The 21974-nt window shown below is 34.8% G+C and overlaps 1 protein-coding gene across 1 annotated transcript in view; it reads right to left on the bottom strand.

Moving 5' to 3' along the window:
• TARBP1 (TAR (HIV-1) RNA binding protein 1) overlaps positions 1–21974 on the bottom strand; it is a 40315-nt gene that overhangs the window by 6706 nt on the left and 11635 nt on the right. The window contains exons 10-24 of the mRNA XM_068398827.1: positions 21423–21561; positions 19597–19693; positions 19128–19303; positions 15878–15975; positions 13680–13841; positions 11922–12115; positions 10968–11223; positions 10694–10882; positions 7267–7466; positions 7064–7135; positions 5813–5933; positions 4285–4395; positions 3586–3735; positions 1616–1702; positions 542–738 (exon numbers count right to left, since the gene is read on the bottom strand). Coding sequence (XP_068254928.1) covers positions 542–738; positions 1616–1702; positions 3586–3735; positions 4285–4395; positions 5813–5933; positions 7064–7135; positions 7267–7466; positions 10694–10882; positions 10968–11223; positions 11922–12115; positions 13680–13841; positions 15878–15975; positions 19128–19303; positions 19597–19693; positions 21423–21561 — 2249 coding nt within the window. The remainder of the gene's footprint in view (positions 1–541; positions 739–1615; positions 1703–3585; positions 3736–4284; positions 4396–5812; positions 5934–7063; positions 7136–7266; positions 7467–10693; positions 10883–10967; positions 11224–11921; positions 12116–13679; positions 13842–15877; positions 15976–19127; positions 19304–19596; positions 19694–21422; positions 21562–21974) is intronic.

Below are 21974 nucleotides of genomic sequence, written 5' to 3'. Positions count from 1 at the left end.
TTAACTGAACTGTTTTATTTCCAAATCAGTAAGCAGAAAAGCAGTCCTGTGAAGCTTATTAAATCATCACACAAAATTAATTTCCCTATCCATTTTTCTCCCACAGAAGTTTTTTTTTCAAATATTAACTCTGAAAACATTTCAGATTTTATATTTGAGAGTTTACTGGTACCAGAAAGTTTGGAAGAATGATTTGTATTGCTTCAAAGCCCATCAGGTAAGAAAACTAAGCACTCCTGACTGTCTTTTTTTACCCCACCCTTAAACTATGAGTACTGTTCAAACACGCCTTGAGTTTTTCCTGTTGTGCTTTCAGACTGTAATGCTACACTGAATCATTGCTTCATTTTCTTTGCTGATAATTAGATTTCAATTTCCAAGTTTTGGTTTCTTTTGAAACAGAATAACCCCCCCACACACAAAAAAAAACAAACAAACCACCAAACAGATAAATTATCAAGCGCTATTTTAGAAAATTAGACTTGCTGCAAATGGCTCAGAAGAACAATATTAAGCTGTAAGTCAGAAACATGGTACTAACCCTGTGCCATGCATGTTTTCTACTTGTTGAAGGCTAGACTCAATAACTGGTGTCAGAGCTTCAAATTCTTCCACATGCAACATTCTGCACATACCCCAGATTTTTTTAAGGGCAACTAACGCATAAAGTCGAACACTGAAATTATGGTTGAAGCACCACTGTAGAACAACTATGAGGGCTTTCTTCACAGCTGGCTTCTAAAAAGACAAAGAAGTTTCTTTCATTTATGTTAAGTCTTAACATACCGTTTAGAGGCAGAAAAGCAAGAGTGGCCGAAGAAACAGCGGGTTCCTCAAAAAACAGCCTTTCAGAAAGTCCAAAGCTTACATGTGCAAATACAGGCTTCAGAACATGGTCCTGCTTTCCCTTCTTCCTTCTCACTAGGGCACAGACCTACAGCCCCACTTGTGTTTTGAAAATGTATTAATGTGCTTTAAAAATTATATTTCTGCATACAAGGAAACATCTATTAACTTCTGATTTTCTAGCACTTATAAAGCTGATCTTGCAAATGTATGCAAACAGTAAAAAAAAAAATAACAGAAATGCCTGGATTGCTACAGATGTGAAGCAGTTGACCTAACGTAACATCTGACTCTATTTCATCCTCTATTTTGAAGTTAAGTAAAAAAATTGGCAATTCCAAATAAGGAATTCTAAATGTAATATGGACTAGCTATTGCCAAAGAAATCCATATTTGAGTGCTGTTATTCTACAAAAAGATCACCTTCTTCGAGGTTATCATCTCTGCCCAATTTCATGCAGATTGAGCAACAAGAAAAACAAACCCAGGTGCATCCATGTTTAGTTAAAACTGGAGTAGCTATTCTAGAAAAACTCACAGGTAATCAGGCCCTATGTATCCAGAACACCTGCCATTTAGCTGATTTTCAGAAGTCCAATATGTTACAGAGGTGACAGGAAGAGTTATCGTGTTTTCCATATCAAAGGATACCTTGGTAAGAAGTAGGTATTAAAAAGGCTTTGAAAACAGACTGCAAAAATGGTTTTTATTTCTGAAATCCATATACAGTGCAACTGAATAAAGAATGAACACTTTTAGTCAAACTTACCTTCTCCGAGGTATTTTGAAGAACGATGTCAAAGTGTGATAACACTGATAAAAACGTGCAGATGCTTGTTTTAAGCTTTTCTTCATCCTAAAGCAAGAGAATGTAACAAGAAATATGCATATATAAAATGTTTTTATACCCTGTAAGTTTTCACAGCGTGTTCTGCAGATGCAGTAATACCAACACTATTAAAAAAAAACATGCCTTTCCCCAGCAAAATTTACTAAAATACAAAGTTCATGTTATTAAGATTTCATTTTTCCTAACGTTATTTGCTTTTTGTTAACACATCAATCACAATGAAGTATACAGCAGTGTAAATGAGCTAAAATTCAACCCAAATTCACTGTATTCCCCCCACTTCCCTGAAAAACCCTAACCCCAATAAAAACCTTGGGGATCCTTTTCAGTGCTCACACTTTTCCGTGTCATTACAAACATGGGTATCAGATGCAGAACAAATAGCCTAGCATCAGCCTCGCCCATGTTCTGTACTGGAAGAAGTGAGTTTCCACACTTTATTCACCACTTCTCTTTACAGATACAGTTCCTACTCATCCATTTTGCCACAGCGTTGCACTGGGTGCTCAAGTTCAGCTTATTTTTCAGTATGATCCTGACAGTCCTTTTCAGGGTCACTGTTTTCCAGGATAGCCTCTGAAAATACAATCTGTATTCCTTTAGGTAAATCTATATGTTTTCTGCTTGCTCTGTTTGTTTGAATGGGCCAACTGTGATTCAGTACATTTGCTATCAGCATGAGATCGCTTTGATCCAATAGACTATCATCTACTAAGCTCCAACTGCCTGAGCTCTTGGAAGGAACCCTGAAATAGGAAAAGGTTACATCCCTTACAGCACTTTTCATCACTTCAGATACGCATGACAAGCCATTTTTATGCACTTAAAAAAAAAATATAAATTGTAAACTGAAAGAGAAATTTTTTTCCCCCATGCAGAAAAAAAAAACCAACCCAAACAAAAAACCCCCCCAAAAAACACAGCACACATCACTAGCAAGCAAAGTTGTCTCAAAGCAGTATTAAAAACCTGCCTGGTTTTGCGCAAAAAAAGGTATATATACAGTTTTCCAATTTTTCTATTTAATTTTAATTGTTGTCCTACTGTTTGGCTTTTAGAAAAACTACAGTAGCAACTACGCTATTTGATAAGCAAGAAAATATCTACATTTAACTGTTAAGAGTGGTGAGCTTCAGCAGAGGTACCACGGCAAGTCATGTCTTCCTATACACTGAGGAAATGCAAGTACATACATTTTCTACTCAGCCCAAATGTACAATGCTAACCAATTCAAGGATCTCAATAGAGACAACTGATACAGGTTAACTCTTACGGGTAATTACTTGAAGAACCCAAGACATAAAAATGAAATGGTAGTAAGTCAGTTCTCCTCAGTCAACCCTTTCACAACTTCTGGGTACCATAATTCAAATCCTGCCTCCAGTTTTGGAAACACATTACAGAACACCACTGTGAGAGAAGTCCATATTAAAAGCTGCAAATTGAGTATGTGTTATGCAAGTCATGTTCCCACTGACAAACAATTATGCAGACGACAAAAGCTGAGTGTGGAAACCACAAGTGACTTTGTGTTATCTTTCCAAACTCAGAACCTAGGGCATCCATGTGTTCCTTGATGGCTCTTATATTGGCAACTGCAAAGAGTACTCCGACTCACTATGCCAGCTCTACTCTGACCATAGTAGTACATTATAAAAGGAAATCTCTCAACTGGAAGAATTCACTTGTCTTCAGCCACTTCTATATCACAGATTTCTTCTAAATGTCTCAGACTATAACCCAGACTCACTTCCAAGTTAATTTAATCTGCTCAACAACCCACTGCTTCTAAAGGAAAATTGGAATGCATAGAAAATAATGTACGGAAGACAAACTGTACCCTCTCTGTTAAAATTACTCTTCAATTGAATGCCAGAGTTCTTACTTACATAGCAAAAGCAATCCCAGAATTTATTAAGGAATTGTGGGTATTTATGTAGACTCAAGATAACAATCCATTCTATTAAGTATTTCACGGATGCCTGATTGTTACCAAATCCAGCCTGGAAAATTTTGTCAAGGGTTCCACACAAAAAATTCTGTGAAAACAAAATCAGATAATCATTTAGTATATTGTTAGAGTTATTTCCATGAAGAAAAACATTCTAAATAAAAGAACATTCTCAGCTTTATCATAATATTAGAAATATTTTTAATACTTAAATGAAAACATTTTAGAACCATCTAATTTCTGTATTATACTTTTCAAATATTTTATTACGAAGAAGCGTTAGATGAAACTACAATTCCTCAATTTTCTGAGCATTCATAAAGTAGCAACATTTTTATTGAATGAAAAGCTTTAAATCAGATAGTGAGTAGAGCATTGTAGCTAGCTTTAAGAAGAACCATCTAGTCTCCCGTAATTCACAAATCCAAGAACCAGTTTTCAATGACCTCTAGAAATGCATTATAAATCCGTGACTTCAGACTGAAAGAATGAAACTAAACAAAACTTCTCCATCAACCACAGAGATTACATGCCTTTTACACCCTACTGTAATTTAACATATGCAGTTTTCATGACACCAAGTTACTCTTGAAAGTAGGTATTTATTTATTTAAGAACTCATAGTGAAAAGCAATACCTGGTCAAGCTTTGGAAGAAGAACTAAGAGTGTCTGCCATACCCGGTTTTTAATTCTATGCTGTAAAGAGTTCGCATAATAGCGTGTTCTAGATCTGGAAACCAGTTCATCCTAAAAGCAAATTAAAAGGTTTATTACCTATTCTTCCTTTAAAATTTAACACATGGAAATATACTTCACTGTACTGAGAAAGCAGCATCTACTGCACAGCTAGTATCCGCATTAAAGTTAGGTAAATATATTAATTTCATTTATCTAGAATTGAATTTTGAAGCCTTTCCATGAGAAGTTCAGAAAGTTGAAAAAATATACAATTCCACTTAGTATTTTTACTTAAGAGCACAAAAATTTTAGATATTAAGACTCTTCAAACAGTACAAAGTTGAAGAATTTACAGCACCTACTGAAATATGAACAACTAAAATAGTACTACATAAAATGGAGCGTGAAGACTCAAGTTGTCATTTAGTTATGTAAGAACTGAAGATCCTAAGTGAAGAGATGAGTATATAACTGAAAACGTTTTTACTTTAGTGTCTACATTTAAAGAATGGTTTAGTCATGCTATCAATTAGATCAGCTTGTAACTACTGCTCTAGTTTTGAGACAGAAATTGATACTCTGCAACAAGATGTTTTATGTGAAAGAAAATAGATGAGATAAATGAAGCTTTAAAAAGGTTTTAAATTCATGTATTCCTATAGCTGAGATTCTTTCCCTATGTACTCTGTTTTGGCCTTCAAAATACATGACACCCAAAACTATTTCCTTAACTTTTTAAAAAGAAAGTCATCTGGTCATCCAAGTCCTACATTAATATTAAAATGCAAATACACTTTATTTTTTCATGTTTACACTTCGTATTTAAGGAAGTAAAGAAATCACTTTTAAAGCTCACTTTTCCCACTTGATCAATCTTACAACACAAATATTAACCATTTTTCTCCAGGAGTTAATTGATAGAATGAAGGACCACCCATTTCTTTTTCTTCAGACAAACGCAGAATTCCACAGTACCAGAATGCAAGGGTGATGTTCTAGTAGCAGCTTAGTAATTTACCACTGATTTTACACTAGTACCTATGCATAAGCAGCTATGATATAACTGAAAATCAGACCCCAACCTTCTCCATTAATCCTATTTATAAAGGTCTTCTAAGGAGACAACAGCTCTCTCGATTCAAAAGATAGTCTGCAATTGTTGAAGTGAAATGCGGTGCCGCAGAATGCAGCCTAAAGGAAGATTCTTAACGGAACAATGGTTACAATTTGGGTAATGTTCCATGAAGTTAGAAAATCCACTAAAAAGAGAGAAATAAACCCGAAAGACAATTTTTACTATTTTGGTTTGGCTGAATTAACTCCTGTCTCATAACAAAAAAAAAAAAAAAAAAGAAAAGAAGTGTATTACTGGGCACTTCTAGACAGGCTATACAAACAACTAAACACATCCTGTCAACTGTAAATACTCTGCTTTTTAATAATTATATTAACATTACATTTATATACCAAGAGAAATGAAGTTTACTTTATCAAGCAGTTTGATGAAAATGTCTTCCATAAATGTCTTATGCAAGATATTTGATCCATCCAACAAGCACAGAAATTTAATAGCACAAACTCGAACGTAGTGATCATCTCGATTTGTACTGTAAAATATTAATTGGGAAAAAATAAAAATCAAACGCTACTTTTTTCGACATAAAGATAATTCCTAAATTATAAAAAAGCACCAAACATCATCTTGAACAAGTTGTCTGCAGTAGCACAATATGCAAATACCCAGAACCCAAATTTTAAGGTCTGTTCATCCTTGCTGATGAAGAAAACTAGTGAGTTCCAGATAACCTGCCCCTGTTTCTATCTACAGGTCTTTAATAGCATCTAAGGGTTTAAAATAACTTTCTACAGAAATAGCTGTATCATAAAAAGTTTTCGTAAACTGTAATCTTAAAACAACTAATTTATGCTTACAGTTTTGGTCAAATATTCCAGTCCAAAACAACACTTGATTCCTATTAGTTACTCAGGGACATCTGGAATAATTAATGCCAAGAGTAGAATTAATGACATCACAGGTAACAAAGTAACACACAGCTGCAGACTGTCACAACCAGACATTTGGAAACCAAGAAGCTCTCGGGAGAAAATACAGGAGTATTGCACTAGAAGTGGTAGCAGATTTTTAGAAACTCAGGTTTTAGCAACTACTAACACTTCCCAAAGCACTACGTTAGACTGTTTCTCTGACTTTCTTCCACTGAGTAAAGGTGGGAGTGAAGCTACAAAAGAAGTTCAATACTCCAGTAGCCAGTGTCCCTGTTTCAAAAACCGGAGGCAGAACCTATTGCCAGTATGCAAGCTAAGAAGGCCTGCAACCAATGTTAAAAAGCCAAGCTCCACATCTGGCTGCATTAAAGCCTGAGTTTCTTAACTGTCTTGTCTACAATAATGAGGTATGTATCAGCACTCGATACAATATCTGCATCCTAAAAAGTATTACTTTTATGAGGTGAACAATGAGGAAGTAGTTATTTCAGTTCCATTCAGGTTAACAAAATGGATATATTTTCCTGAAAATATTTAACATTTTTTGACATTTTGTATTTGAATTATGAATGTAATGTGACGTATATCCCTTTTACCAATATTTAAGAAGGTTATGAATGTACTCATGAGAAGCTGACTTCAAAACCAGCATGTTTCCTATCACAGCATCAATCGTAACGAGGGCGCAATTCAGACCAAATAGTGTAAGATGTATCCTCAAAATCATTACCTTTCTGTAACAACATTTGCTGCACATTTTTCTCCAAGATTTTCTATGAAGGCATGCACATCCTGAATAAGTCTTCACAGATGAAAGAAGACAAAGCAACAAAATTAGCAGAACAGCATACAAAAATTATCTCAAAGTTTAAAAGAAAGCAAAGTGCATAAAATTATGACAAATATAATCACAAAGATTTTTTTTTTTCATACCTTTGATCTCTCCTAAATACAGTTCCAAAAACACAAGCCTCAGTGATAAGTTCACAATAATTTCCAGCATTTAAGAAAGCATTTGTCAAGGCACTTCTCTCATCAACAGTGGGAAATATCCAAGATGGACAACAATGACTAAGGACTACGCTGAAGACTCCAGTCTTTGTAGTGGACATATCTATGAGCTTGAAAATTATCTAAAAAGAAGAAATGAAAGATTCAAAATCTAGTTTTCATAAGTGTTAGAATCATTAGAATAATATTGCAGTGACATCTATTTTAGCAGGTCTGATCTCCTTCTGCATCCTAGATCTGCTCACATTAATGCTGTCTTCAATCTATTTACAGTTCCCTGATTCTAAGGGCAGGTGAATGGGCAACAATTGGCCCAGTCCATGTTTATGTTAACAAAAGAGAGAACTGACCTTTGCTTAAACAGATAAAACATCAAATGCTTTACATGAATCTCCTGATAACTGGAACAAATGCACCTGGGCTTACTTCAGTGAATACAAACCTGGTGTTTTTAATCAATCCTTACCAATTTAGAAAAAAAAATTAAACATGAAACAAAATTTCTTCCATAGGTAGCCATATCACTAATTCTCTTCTTTAATAAGGATTACATTCATGTTGAAGTTGAAGTTCGTATTTAAGTTAAAGTGGAAAAATGTGTTTGTACACCATTTACTTGTGGGGTTTGGTTTTTTTTTTGGAGGAGGGCATATTTAAGACATATGAAACAGTGATCTAGAACTTCTCCAAAAAGGAGAAAAATAGAACAAAACAAGAAAAATGGCCACAAAATTAACTTCAGTTACAAAGTAGGTTTTTTCTAAGAAATTTAGGAGAGGACAGAGAGATTCAGAATGAACAGGTGAGGTTTTTTTATGAATTCCTTTTTAGACAACATCAATTAGAGCTGTCCATGAGAATGGTTTTCCAGCTCTTATAAGACAAAGCTGCCTCTCCTCCCCACTCCAAAATGATACTTTTGATAACATGACAATTCTTTGACAGTAACCCTGTTTTTATAGAGAAAGTTGTTCTGAATTGTTAAGGATTAAAGCACCAAGAAGCTTATGAAAAGCCTAAATTGAAATCCTGGAATGCACTCTGAAGAAACACTTTGCGGGGGGGGGAACCCCACCACCACCCTAGAAACATTTGGTCTTTTTACAAAGAATTCCAACTTTTGTTTTAGTGCAAAGACAAGCATTGTAACTTTCCTAATAATTCCAAAACTGAACTATTGTGTTTCACCTGAGGAAAAGCAGCACGACATTTACTACACATTTCTCAAAATCCTGGTATGTTTTTCAATTGTTTCATTAATATAGTAAAAGTCCAGCACACACAAAATGAACTTAAGAAATTTAAGTTCTAGCACAATTAACATTTGAATAAGTCACAAAGAAAAAGGAAAAAAGCAGCAGAAGAAATCAAGCCCAAGAACACAGTGCTCTGGGCACCTCTGCGGAAGCCCTTCTGGATTTTACCATAGCAATATTCCTTTTTTTGGCTCAAAAATACCCCTTTGTTCCACCCCTTTTAACTATTATTAAAAAGACAGAGTGCACTGTGGAAGACAAAATTAAAATTATGCTTCTGTGACAAATCAGTACCAGGTAGTTCCATTTTTTCTCTCTCTTTAGCTAAAACCATATAGTTACTGCACAAGGGGTCAATGGCAATAAAGACTGCCAAGGAGTGGGATAAGAATATACATAAGTAGACACTTGCTTGGGAACTTTATCTTCATTTTCTTATGAAGGGGCAGAAGGTGGCTCGACCAGATGCCCTTTGTTGAGTATAGGAGACCTTCATTACCTCCTTGATGCCTGCTGTCATGGTATGTCCCACTGCAGACAATGGGATAGCTGTCACATCGACTCAAGACTCTCAACATTGGCAAAATACACCTTACGTAATGCTTGAAATACTAACGCTGAAGTTGACAGTAATTCTAAGAATTTAAGCAAATTTTAAGATCAAAGAAAAATAAAAAACTAACTACAGCTCATCAGTTACTACAACATGAAGCATACAATTATCTATTACAGATATTCATTAAAAGAAAAAGCTAAAGATTCCAGGAACTGAAGAGATATTTTACCATCTTTGCAAACGTATCTTATTTTGGCTTGGGTCCACATTAAGACTACAAATGTAAAGTGTTATCTACTGTTTAAAATAGATTATAGTAACATTTATTTGAAGCAAATTTTCAAAAAGAACAAAGAGAAAATAAATGGGACTATATTGTAAGATACTTAAGGCTAATATGGCAATATCACAACAATTTTAAACAGCTAGGAAGTGTCCATTTTTCTGTATTTTATTTAAAAAATCATTTTGGAGTATCTGGGCTGAAAAATAAAGCTGAGACATTTGCTATTATTTACAGTTACGAGTCTGACACCAGGACAGAGCTACTTATGGTGACTTCAAAGCAAAACTGCAACCCCTCCTAGTATGATTTCTGTGCTAAGTGCAAAGCAACGCACGAAACCGTAAGTGTAAGCATAGTCTAAGCATACATACATACATACTGGCAACTAATTTGTAACGTATTACTGCTCTGGTAAAAGTCTTGCAGTCACTGTGGACTGTTCTGCACAAACATTTATTTGATGCTCAGGAGCTAAAAAAGTAAAAAACCCAAGAAAGATTATTTAGAAAAGAAATAGTAAACAACTTTCCAGTATATAAAGCCAAGATGAACCAACATCCCAGTACTGAATGCAGTTTTAGTGACTCAAAATGAAAAAAGAACACTATAACACATGCAAGAACTTTTGGAGTACAGGAAGCTGCATTCACCTTACAAAAAGAGTAAAAATTAATTTTTTCTCAACTGTGGAGGCAGCTCTACCATGCAGTATTAAATTGAACTCTAAGGTGATTGTAATTTTTATGTTTTCTACACCTGGACACCCAGAGGAAAAAAAAAAAAAGCCTTTAAAGAAGCTAGCTTATTCAATATCATCTATTAAAGTTTTGAACAATTCTAACTTTTCATTTAAGAAAGTATTTTCATAAACACTGAACTCTTAGAAAAACGCATAATTTTTCCAGAATATTAATAGCTTATGACAGTTTGGGTGGCAAACCCTGAACAAAACATCAAGAGGAAGTGCATAATGTAAAAAAAACAAACCCATTTTGCTAATGTGGAAGATACTGATCAGTCTTCAAGTCAACGAAATAGTACTTTTCATTTTATGCATTACAAGAACAAACAATATTATTTGTTTATCCTCAATCTAATTCTCATATCTTTTGTCTTAACACTCTCAAACTAGTACCTTTTTGGAAACTAAAAATACACGACAATAGCTGAAGGGAAAATAAAAAGTAAAATACATTTTTAGATCCAGATAAAATTTATGTTCACCTCTCAAAGAAGAATTCTTAAACTGACCTCTTTTATTTTGGCATATGCTTGACCCTTTGCACTTGCAGCAACAGCTAGAACCTCAGTATCAAAGACAAACTGAACAAAAGCTTTTAGATTGGACCAAAATATTAGCTGTGTGTTGCTCAAAGAGGATATAATTTTCCAAGCCAAATCAAATGCTTCTATGCAGAGAGACTCCGCTGAGTTCAGAAGCTGGAAACAAAGAGAAGAAAGTGTTACATTTAACAAAAAAACACCCCCAAAACTATTAATATCATGCAATTGTTTTATCTTTTACCTTGGGAACAAGGACTTTCACGCAGTCGAACACAGGTAAAACATGGTCTGAAGGAAGAATAGTTAGGGCTTCTAATGCAGACTCTAGAATTTTTCTTGACCTTTCAATTGTAAATAATGACATTTCTGAAGTTTCTTCATACTCTTGAGCCAGTGTTGGAAATGAATTTAAAATGAAACGAAGGCAAATCCACTGGTCACGAACATAGCGTGCAACAATTTTCCCCCATCCTTGAGATGTTGTTTCTTCACATACGCTGTAAGGAAAACATCATTCCTACATATATATTGTATTAATTTATCCTGCGCATTCCTACTCCACCAAGAACAGCTTAACTGTACAAACTCACTATACTTCTTCAAGATGCTAAAATTTACACAGGTTCAAGGGGAGACTGTACAAGTTCATGGAACAAAAATCTACACATGAAGTTTTTTAAACACAGAAAAATCAGTTCTGGGCTCAGGCAGTCTCATTAGTTATAAACACCTGGGAGAGTATTCAGTGGAAACACCACTATATGCTGGCCGTCTTTTTTTGTTAATCGAGTATCTGGTTTTTGGCCTTCATGCTTGCTCTGGGCTTCCCTTCCCCAACAGTAAAGAACTTCCATTTAAACTGGCTTGCCTACATGCTATGGCTTTGTGCAGTGTATATATATTTAAGCTAGCATAAGGATAAGCAATGTTCAAAGCTAGCTCTGGCTTCTTCACAGCACTAGAGGACTGAGCAAAAGAACCTTTCATCTGATCAATTATGGCTTCTTTAATGTTCTAAAACCTAAATGTTAAGACAAAAGAGCAACTAAATGAATAGTTTGTGTTCAGAATTCTTCATTTTTATCTTGGCAAAAAGTTATCAAAGAAAAGAACAGGAAAAGCCAGCATCTTAACCACTGCTCCACACTAATCAAATTTGTTCTGGAGATTTACTGAAGCTATAGCACAGACGTACCTACTTTTTTCTTCAATATAAGATGGCTTCTTTAATACTTCATTGAATTGAGAAAAGGAAATAAATCTCTTCAGAGCATCCACAGAAGGCAGAGATTCAAGGTGCACTTCAGGTTTCCGATCCATTATCTCACAAATTGCTGTAAGTGAAGCCATGCTAACTACTTTTTTAATTTGTTCTTTAAGCTTCGGCTCCTAATTAAAACCAAACCATACATAAACAAACATGCAGCGATTTCTTCTAATACGACACAAAGAACCTACTGATACATTTGATAATCCTCCTATTTGTATCACCTCAGACATCATAAGGTGGCAACTCTGCATCCTTCTACTTCCTTATTTTCTTACACTATGCATAACAGCTTTGCTTGGCTGGGCCAGTGCAATCAATCACAAGTTGCAAGCACTGAAAAAAGTATAAATCTTGCAAATTACAGTCACTTAATTCATTAAGTGCAGGCACCTAGCTCGACTCTGATGGAATGCTTCTGTCTTGCCAGGTAGCAATTTATATATATTGCTAGATAGCAATAAGAAAAAAGATGTGGGTCCACGCAGTCAGAAATCCAGTGCAATGAGACAGCTGAAATTTGGAACACGATATGCTAACTGCTCCAAGAGGCTAAAAGGTCACAACATCTACTACGATTATTTTGTGTGATAAATGCATATATTCAAAGAGGCATGAAATAAAAAGTCTCAATTAAAAAAAAAGTCAATAAGCATATAGTTCCCTAATAGTATTAAAAGCTCAATGCTATTTAAATATCTTTGTTACTTTCAGCTGTCTAGAGTACAGAAAAGCTTCTTCTCATCTGTAACTGCTCAGCATTTTCTTTTTTTCTTCTTAAACTGAAGATGTACTATATATGCAACTGAAGAAATCATCATGACAATATAATTCCACTGACTTCAAAAGAAGTTGGTAAAGGCCCCCAGTTAACACTAAGTTTGAACCATAAAATGTTTACTTTAAAACTACTGGAGTAAGTATGTAATTCACATAACCAAAGAAAAAAAAAATAAAGTCTTGCTCTTTGTTTCCTTAGAAAAGTAAACCTAGCAAATAAAATACTTAGTCTTTTTAATGTGTTATTAACTTCGTGATCAATAATTCAACCCAGAAAATATCGAAGATTATACTGCCCAACAAATCTTAATTTAAATCTCCTCCTTTTATAGAAGTTATTAATGTTTCTTTACCTTTTAAAAAGACATCTACCTCAGATATACTAGCCTAATACGTACAACTGTGGGACAATGAACAAAACTATACGAAAAAGTCAAAGCAATGCTGGGTTCTGGAATTTCTTTTTCTCTGTATGTTCCAGCTTGGAAATTCAACAGATCATTAATACAGAAGGCATTTTCATTTAACAGTAACTTCCTCGGTAAGATTGGTTCGTATTTGAGGAAAAAGTTTTTGAGTACGCATAGTCCATTATTACAACTAAAGTTTCACTTCAGCTATATAGACAATACACTGCCAACTAGAGACACATATGCCTTAGGAAATATGTATACACATGGATATTCACACAAACTTTTTATTATCTATAATAGATTTATATTAATAGGTATAATAAAATATATTTATAAATATTTGTACATTAAGTTGTATTTACAGTATGTTTATATAATTATTTATATATAATCTAAACATGATATGAGCATTACAAATAAAATATTTATTTTAATTAATATTTACTGGTTTATTTTATATTAATATTTACTTTTGTAAATAATGTTAAATTACCTCTTCACAATTTTTCTCCTGAAGATTACGAATAGATGCATTTGTCAGGGACAAAATGAAATTCTTGATAGAGGGTACTTTCTTCCAGCTGACTTGCAAGCACAAATTCACTGTCTCTGGAATTAAAGCTAAGTATAGATCACAACGATCCAGATCGCCAACCTAAAAATGAGGAAACAAAGGTGAATTGAAGCATTAAGAGCAGGAAACTTAAACTGAAATGAAAGAAAACTAACAGTAACAATGACAGCAGAAGGAAAACAGCAGTCATTGCAGCTGAACAACCTTTTCTTTAGTTTTTTGAGTTTTTTTGTTATTTTTTAAATCTTTTCATCTTAGAAGTTCTTTTAGTTTTAAGGCTCTGGAGTATGCCTTAGAAGCAACTGTGTGAAATTCTGAAAGAAATCTCTGCTTCTTTTAATTGGTAAGTTTACTTCCCTTCCTGGGCCCAAAGGAATGCCATGTAAAAACACCTGAGCTAGCCTGAGTATCAGAAGCAGTGTTCAAAGTCAACTCAGTTACTGCAACATGGCACAGCACTGCACCCTCTACACACACAATAGTGCACCTTGCACTTCTTCCCCAACTGCATTTTATCTCATGGCTATATCTTTCTTGTTTTATGGCTTTTTATTCTCCTCTTGTATTTGCAGCTTTTCTCCATGTATCATAAAAAACCACCCCTGTATAAAGCCATGCACTCAAGGAACTGCATGAAGAAAGAACTTTTCCTTCTTTAGTTTTGAGAGAAAATACACCTTTAATTTTTCACTTACCTTCAGAAGCCGTTCTCCTGATTCAACCCTAACTTTTGCTTTAACACAGGACGACTTTTCACATCGATCTTCCATTGCACTCATGTTTTGGGGACTGTCCACTATCTTTTCTTTCCTTGCATTTCTCCTTCCATTTGTACTTTCCATACTATTTCTGAGAAAGTACCCCAGAGCCTCGTGCTCCTCTCCCAGTTTCCACCCTTGCAGAAACACATGCTTTCCTTCCCCCTCCAACTTACAGACTTTTTTCACTCTCCCAGACACAAGAAGTAAATTTGACTTCTGTTCATTATTATTTCTGCATACTTGTCCATACAACTTTCTCTATGAAGCCTTAACTGGTTTTCTTTTCTAAACTCACTCTTCATTAAATAATTCTAAAAATGCCACTCTACATTTTGTCCATCTCCTCATTACAGTTGCCTCTTCCTTTCCAATCCTTCTGGTCTTCTCCCTTCTTCCCAATAGTCTACCTAAATACAGACCACTAAATTAACAATCTTTAAATTCATGCCTTCTCTTTAAATCTCTATTTTGGTTTTCTGCTTTGTATGGTATAAAATTAAAGGTGACACGATTAAAGGTCACAATTAAAAGAATTGTGAAGATCTTACAACTTTTCATTTTATCTTACTCTGTATCCTTCTCTTGAAACTTCTAATCTATTTTTACCTTGTTTTCAAAGTTCCTACTTTGCCTTTTGTTGAGCTTTTGAGTTTTGAGAATTACTCTCCTTTTTAGCTTCCACCAATTCCTCCTTCTCAAATCTGTTTTCTTCCAAAAATACCATCATTCTTCTCATCAACATTACATTCTAATTCCTCTTTCTCCACCTGGAAATGTCTGTAAACTTTTGCTTTACATGTCTTGTATCTTTCTATCCACATATCACTTGAAAGTTCTTTAGAGAAGGAAATGTGTACTTCCTCTCTCACTAAAAAGCAGTGCAGCTCTTTGATACATTCAACAGGGTATTTTTAAAGAAGTCAAGCTCCTCTACCATCAAGTAATTTTGCTTCAAAAGTCACTTGTTTCTTTGGGGTATAAACTTAAACACTGGCCACAGCAAAGAGCAAACAGTGGAAGATAGTCAATAAAGATGTTAACCTGGCTGAGTACTAAAAGTCTCCAAACATCTTATGTCCACAACTGTACTAGTAGATACAATACAGTATGATGATACTCATGTTTTCTTACTATATGATTTCTTTAGATTTGAGAAGAAACAGAGAATATGGACTACAGACACTAACAAGACACCTGTATTCTCACTGTGCCCATTCAAAAAAAAGTTAACAGAAGTGTTTCTATGCAAATTGACTTTCTAGGTGTTTAAAAGATTTGATATGAAAACTAGGAACACTGGTAAATCAAATTAACAAGAGAAACCACGCCAAAGTATGTCTCATAATAATTACTTACAGTGCTTAACTCATTTGTAGTAAGCTGCCGGAGAACAAATTCAAGAATACTCTCCACAGGTGTCATTAGAGATTTCCAGATAAAAAACAATACCGCATCTGTGCGAAAAAGAAAAAAAAAAATACATTAACATACAGAAATACACTTTCCTTAAGAAATGTATTATATCATGCAGACTTAATTAAGTCACAGAGTCAAAGTTACACAGTAATAAGTATTCAAATACCTAAGAATACCTTAAAAACAGCTCTGTACTGCTTAGCAGTGTAAGCCATAGGGCTGAAAGAATCAAACCAGATGATACTCTTTCCCGAGATGTATCACAAATTAGTGAACCAAAAACCACACAAAACCAGAAGACCAAAGCATAATTTCCCAACTTTTAATGCACACTTCCATCCTATTCTCAACTCTCTGCAAAAACAGCTTATTAGTGAACTTACTTTTTAATAAAGAACAAAAGTTCCCATATCCAGCAATTATTGTATGTGAGAAAAATGCAGTTATTCATTTGTAATATGCACAGAAGTGAAAACTGGTTTTTGGTTGGGTTTTTTTTTTTCTTTTTAGAAATAATTCAGCTTTGGATATGGACTAATCTTAACAAGATTTCAGTCAAGTCGCTTCCTGGCTTAACACTATAAACAAAAACGCAAAGTTATAGCATGAAACGTGATACTCTTTCTAAGAAAAGCCTAGGCTACAAAGTATACCACATCCATAGCATTTCACAAATGAAAAGACACAAGTTTATTACACAAGGGAAGCAGATCCCTCTGGTAAAACATATTTAACTGCAACCACACTTCAATCTGTGCTTCAAGGGTAAGGGCTAGCTGAAACCCAAAGAAATAACATATCAACATGAAAATGGAGTTAAGATACTCTGCGTGACCATCTTGTTCTGAAAATATCAGTCATTAGTTTCAGTATTTAGCAGAGTTACTCAGAGGTTGTATCTGCTGTTTTTTTCTGGAGTTGACCCTGAGTTACACTTCACGTAGCGAAATTATTATCAAATGGAAGACCTTGAAAAGGTAGAAATATAAAGGGACGTATTTCCAGAAGTTCCAAATCTATACTGTACTTACTTTCAATGTTCTCTATTAAAATAGCTCACTGGACTGTATTTCTAATGCTTAATTTGTTTAGAATAGTTTAACTATGTCAGATTATTATCACATTTCATCACAAGTCTTAAATCACTGAAACATCTTCTGCAATTAAAATTCAGAAAATCTTCAGATAAACTTGTAATACTGTAAAATTCGATTCACTACCAGTGGCTCTGTAACACTATCAAAAAAATAATTAGCAAAAACTTACTGTTTAGTGACATCTAAGAACAGTACAGACAGCAGAACTTGTAGAAAAACGCTGCTGCTTTCAGCATGCATTGCAGACATGTCCAACCCTATTAAAGTATTCTTAAATAAAACACTTCCCAATTGTTATTATTTTTGTTTTATAAGCTTAAATTCCTTTCTTCTCCCCTCTCATTTTATCTTTTTCCATTTGACAGACAAGACTTTTCACCTCCTTTTTAATCAACACGGGAACAAAACTTCTGTTACAGCATTACCCTTCCCACCCCTCCACACAGTCAATTCACAGCTGCAGAAAGAAGATGTATTAGGTGGCTCTCCTGTGCAGGAGGAAGAAGCACAAAAACATTGTAGGAAATAAACAAGGATTACTTTTCTTATATTAACTTAGTACAAAAAGACATAACATTTCAAGTCCAATTCTGAAAGCCTCTTGAAAGACTCTACCCTACTGGAGTACCTATGGGGGCGGTCAAAACGACAGAGACACTGTGATGCCCAGCCTCGCCATGTCTCAAGAACTCTGTTAGCAGAACTTAACACGTTAAGTCAGGTATCAAAATTCTCAAGGCAGGAGCAATTACGTTAGCAAGCATGGTGGCACGTAAGGAAATGATTTACAGAGTTAAGTACTTGATACTAAAAACTTAACGTGCTCACGTGTGTTTTGGAGGGCTCTGCTTCAGGCTTGCTCTTAGCCTCACGCTGTGGACTGAATGCACACTGGCAGCTGGGGCACATCAATTTCACCCGAAGGAATCCATTCCAGCAGAGACCACCCCATAATATGAACTTTAACAGTCTGCATATAATTAGTGCTCAGTGTTTCAGTCAAACAGCTAAAATTCAAGAGCGAGGTGACTGTATAACACACTTTTTAAAATGCTGCATTTAGACATCTTTATGAAATCTGGATGCAGAACCTGAAATAATTTTTTTTTCATGTAAGACCCTAGATCTGTGGCTCCTGCTCCAAAACTTTTCTTGTATTTCATGTTATAAAAATACTGAAAAAAAAATCTGAAAACAATCTAAGGAAGCAGAAACCAAATGCCAAGATTGCTCTTGTTCCATTTCAGCATCCTAATTCATCAAAATAATTCAATTTTTCACTTGCTCTAAGGAAAAAATTGTAGATCTATCTTAGTTACAAATTGACCAAGTTCTAATAAAAATAGTACGGACTCCACAGCTTTTGTTCAGACTCACTTGAAACATCTACAAGTTAAAATGCTCGATCTGTGGGGAGGCCAAAACTCCCAGTCAGTCAGATCATCAGGTTTGTGCTTAAGTGGGTACCTCTTTACTGCCTTGCTTTTTAACTAAGGTCAAATTGAAGAAAGTCAGTTAAGCATGCCTACTGAAATCATTCCCAATACTGTGAAATAATCAGAGGCATCCTGTCTTTTGCAGTCTAAACAGTGTTAGTTGAGACAAAAGTATCTATCAGTCAACTCAGAAAACAGTATGTCTAGCAGGATCACTTTAGGCACTCAGGGAGGGCTCTGGCTGAACCTGGGGCAACTAAGCAGGTTAGGCTGGGTTTCTGTACTAACTTCTTTTTGAAGTGTCTAAATGATTTACGGAATCCATATGTTAGCAAAAAATAGGCCTATAAATATTTGTAATATGGTCACACTCTCCAAATTTTAACTAACTGCTAATCTAATCCTCATGACTAACAATTACTTTCTCAGAGGGCTTCCACATTCTCAATTCCCAGTCCTTGGGACACCTTCAAAAGAGCCCCTGTAGTACTGGAGCTACAGCTCAATTTCATGAGAGATATGCCAGATTGTCAACTTTTACATTTACCTCTTCCAGGCTAGTAATAATTTGACAATATAGCCTTAAAACATTAAGTACCTTAGTTTTAGTTAGACTATAATTAATATAAGACACAGAATACCGAAGATGTCACTAACCATCTTGTGTATTGGAACATTTTAACGAACGGGTCTGCAATAACTTCAAGAGAAGCTGTAGGCTTTTATCTGTTTTCAGTGTTGGTATGTAAGCATTACTGCCAAGTTTCATCAAGACATCCAGAAGAGGGTTCAAGAAAGCCTCTAGTTCAATCCATTCTATGTTGCTTTTTCCACTACACAAAAACAAAAATTAAAAAGAAAGTCTTCTTCTGAGCATCAGCCTTAAGTGCTGAAGTCGCTTATGGAAATAAATAGGATACACGTTTCCAAGTCACTTAAGTATCTTTAGAAATGTTACCCAGTATGTTTGCAGCAACAGTTGGACAAGGTTTAAGGAAGGATCAGGTTGACCAAAAGTCTACAGCGAAAAATGGAAAACTTCCTGACTTGATCAGGATTCTATCAGATCCTTCAGGAGCAGGGGGGTTGAAAAGAGGGAAATCTAAAATAAGTATTTCATACTTACCTGTATTTATTCCTCATCTGCTCCACGTCTGCGGCCAACAGAATCACTGTTGCGACAAGCTTAGCTTCAAACCAGTCAGGCATAAAGCAATTTTCTCCTGATTAAAGATATTTTAAGGTTTCCACAGTATTTAAAAAATAACTTCATATTAATTTTTTAAATTTTTGGTTTTTATAACTTATCAAAATAAATTAGTACTATAACACCACTTAATGCTAACAAGAGTATTACTACTAATTTTTCGCATTCTTTTATCTAGATACAAACTAAACTCAAAGACAATTGCTTTTCCTCTACACCTCCAAGAGGCTAATCTCATTAGCCTCTATGCTGAAATCAGTTTTAGGCAATGTGTTACATCATGTAGTAGCTCCCAATATGCTTTTCTATTGATTTAAAAAAATATTAGCATATTCAAATGAAGTTAACCAAGAACATAATTCCAGTATGCTTCACCAGAAACAACAGCTGTGATTTTGACCAGCTAAAAGTTATATGAAGAACTAGAACTATTCTGTCAAAAGGAAATAAAAAAACTACCTGAAGTTTCTCTTTTCATCAATCTTCTATGCAGGACCACATCATCATACTTATAAAATTGTTTCTTAAATAGTAGTACACAGGCCAGTTTTAGGGTTTTTGACTGGTATGTTTTTGGCTTTGGGAATTTAGAAAACAAAACACACTTTGAAGGTCCAGTTCAAGCAGCTGGACATGGCTTTTTTTTTTTTCTTCCACAGAGCTGCTTGCATGCAAAGATTCAAATCGAACCAGGAAATTACAAACATAACATTTTAGAAGTGAAACACAGATGTTTGCCATGGAATTACAGATAATATAGACCAAGGACTGAACAACATTTCAGGAAGGAGAAGAGATCTGCCAAAATTTTTAGCAAAGCATTTACCTTGGAATATCAATAGACAAAATTTGCTCACAACTTTTCTAACCGTAAGACAATCAAGTGAAGTTTCACAGGTCACAGGAAGCTTCTGAAGCTATTTATAATTAGCAAATTCTGACCTAGCTTTTTTATCTCCTACAGGTATAACCCTTTAAAACTGTTCATTTTTGACTTTTGACATTATAAAATTACATAAAATCCGCTACGATTGCAGTACTTAAGTAGTAAATAAGCGAGCGCCACACAAAAGTTAAAGTATTCAAAAAAGTCATTTTGCCATTCCTTTCAATATACCTGAATGCAAATCCTGCACTTAAGTTATAATAACTTAAAATGTGGCAGTGAACAAAGACGCCCCTCCAGAATTTATCTGTATATTGATATAGCATACGAAGAACCTTCTTTGCTTATAACATGTGGCAGCTCACCTGCTGCTAGCAGTCCAAGATCAAAAGAACATCACTACGCAGGAAGGTGTGTAATGAGTTTCCAAGCCGCGTAACTACACGGCATCTCTCTCCATAAATATACTCAGTCATTTTACAACCTCTGCTGAGAAAGGCTACACAGCCTGTACCTATTTACATTCCCTTGTACTCTCCTCTGCCCCCATACTCTAGTATTTTCATGCACCGCTAAAAAAGTAACAAAAGAAATCTAATGGACAAGCATCAGTGCAGCATTAAAATTGAATATTAAGGCTTAATTTCGATTAGTACTGCAGGACTGCATTTTATGAAGGAAAACTGGAATTAGAAAATAAAGTTCAAACTTAAGAATCATGAATACCACAAATTAGGTAGAACTTAAATAGGTAAAATAGAAATAAACAAGCAGCTCTCCTAAAATTCAAAGGATTTTTGTAATTTTTTGTTTAAGTTATCTTCAAAAATCTTTTTATATTAATAAGCATTTAACTTACTTTCAGATGCTGGTGTCTTAAGATACTCTCCCACAAGACTGTGTGCATATTGACATAATGATGATGCCTCTTGATGTTCAAAATCAGAGGTTATCGACTTTCTGAAGCACCTGTCATTCACTTGTAACCAACTGCAAAGCTAAATTAAAACCAGTATGTTACTATTTAACCATAACTGCCAATTCTGTACTGACACTACCAACATAACAGTTCACTAAAGCACTGTTAAATCCACACTGTGAGAAGTATTAACTGGAGCTACCTTGAAGCTTAGCAGACTACTCCCCTCTCATTAATACAGCAAAAAGTTCTTCCAGAGACTAATTCAGAGCACCCAAAAAAAAGATTATTGGTACCAATATAAGAAAAAACCCAGCTCTTAAAATAAAGCAAGACTGTCAAAATTTCCTTTATGTCAAAAGGGCTTCCTACAGCCAAGTGTTACCTTGTGAGAGCTGTGGGGTTTTTTTAATTTTTATGCAAAAAATCAACAGAAGAGGATGAAACGAACAGCATACAGAACAAGAGGACACTGTGCAAAAGATAATTTAT

Source organism: Nyctibius grandis, chromosome 1 (assembly GCF_013368605.1).
Source record: "Nyctibius grandis isolate bNycGra1 chromosome 1, bNycGra1.pri, whole genome shotgun sequence".
Classification (NCBI taxonomy): Eukaryota; Metazoa; Chordata; class Aves; order Nyctibiiformes; family Nyctibiidae; genus Nyctibius; species Nyctibius grandis.
Note: the sequence above shows the minus strand (reverse complement) of the source record. Positions and strands in the feature narration are given on the sequence as shown.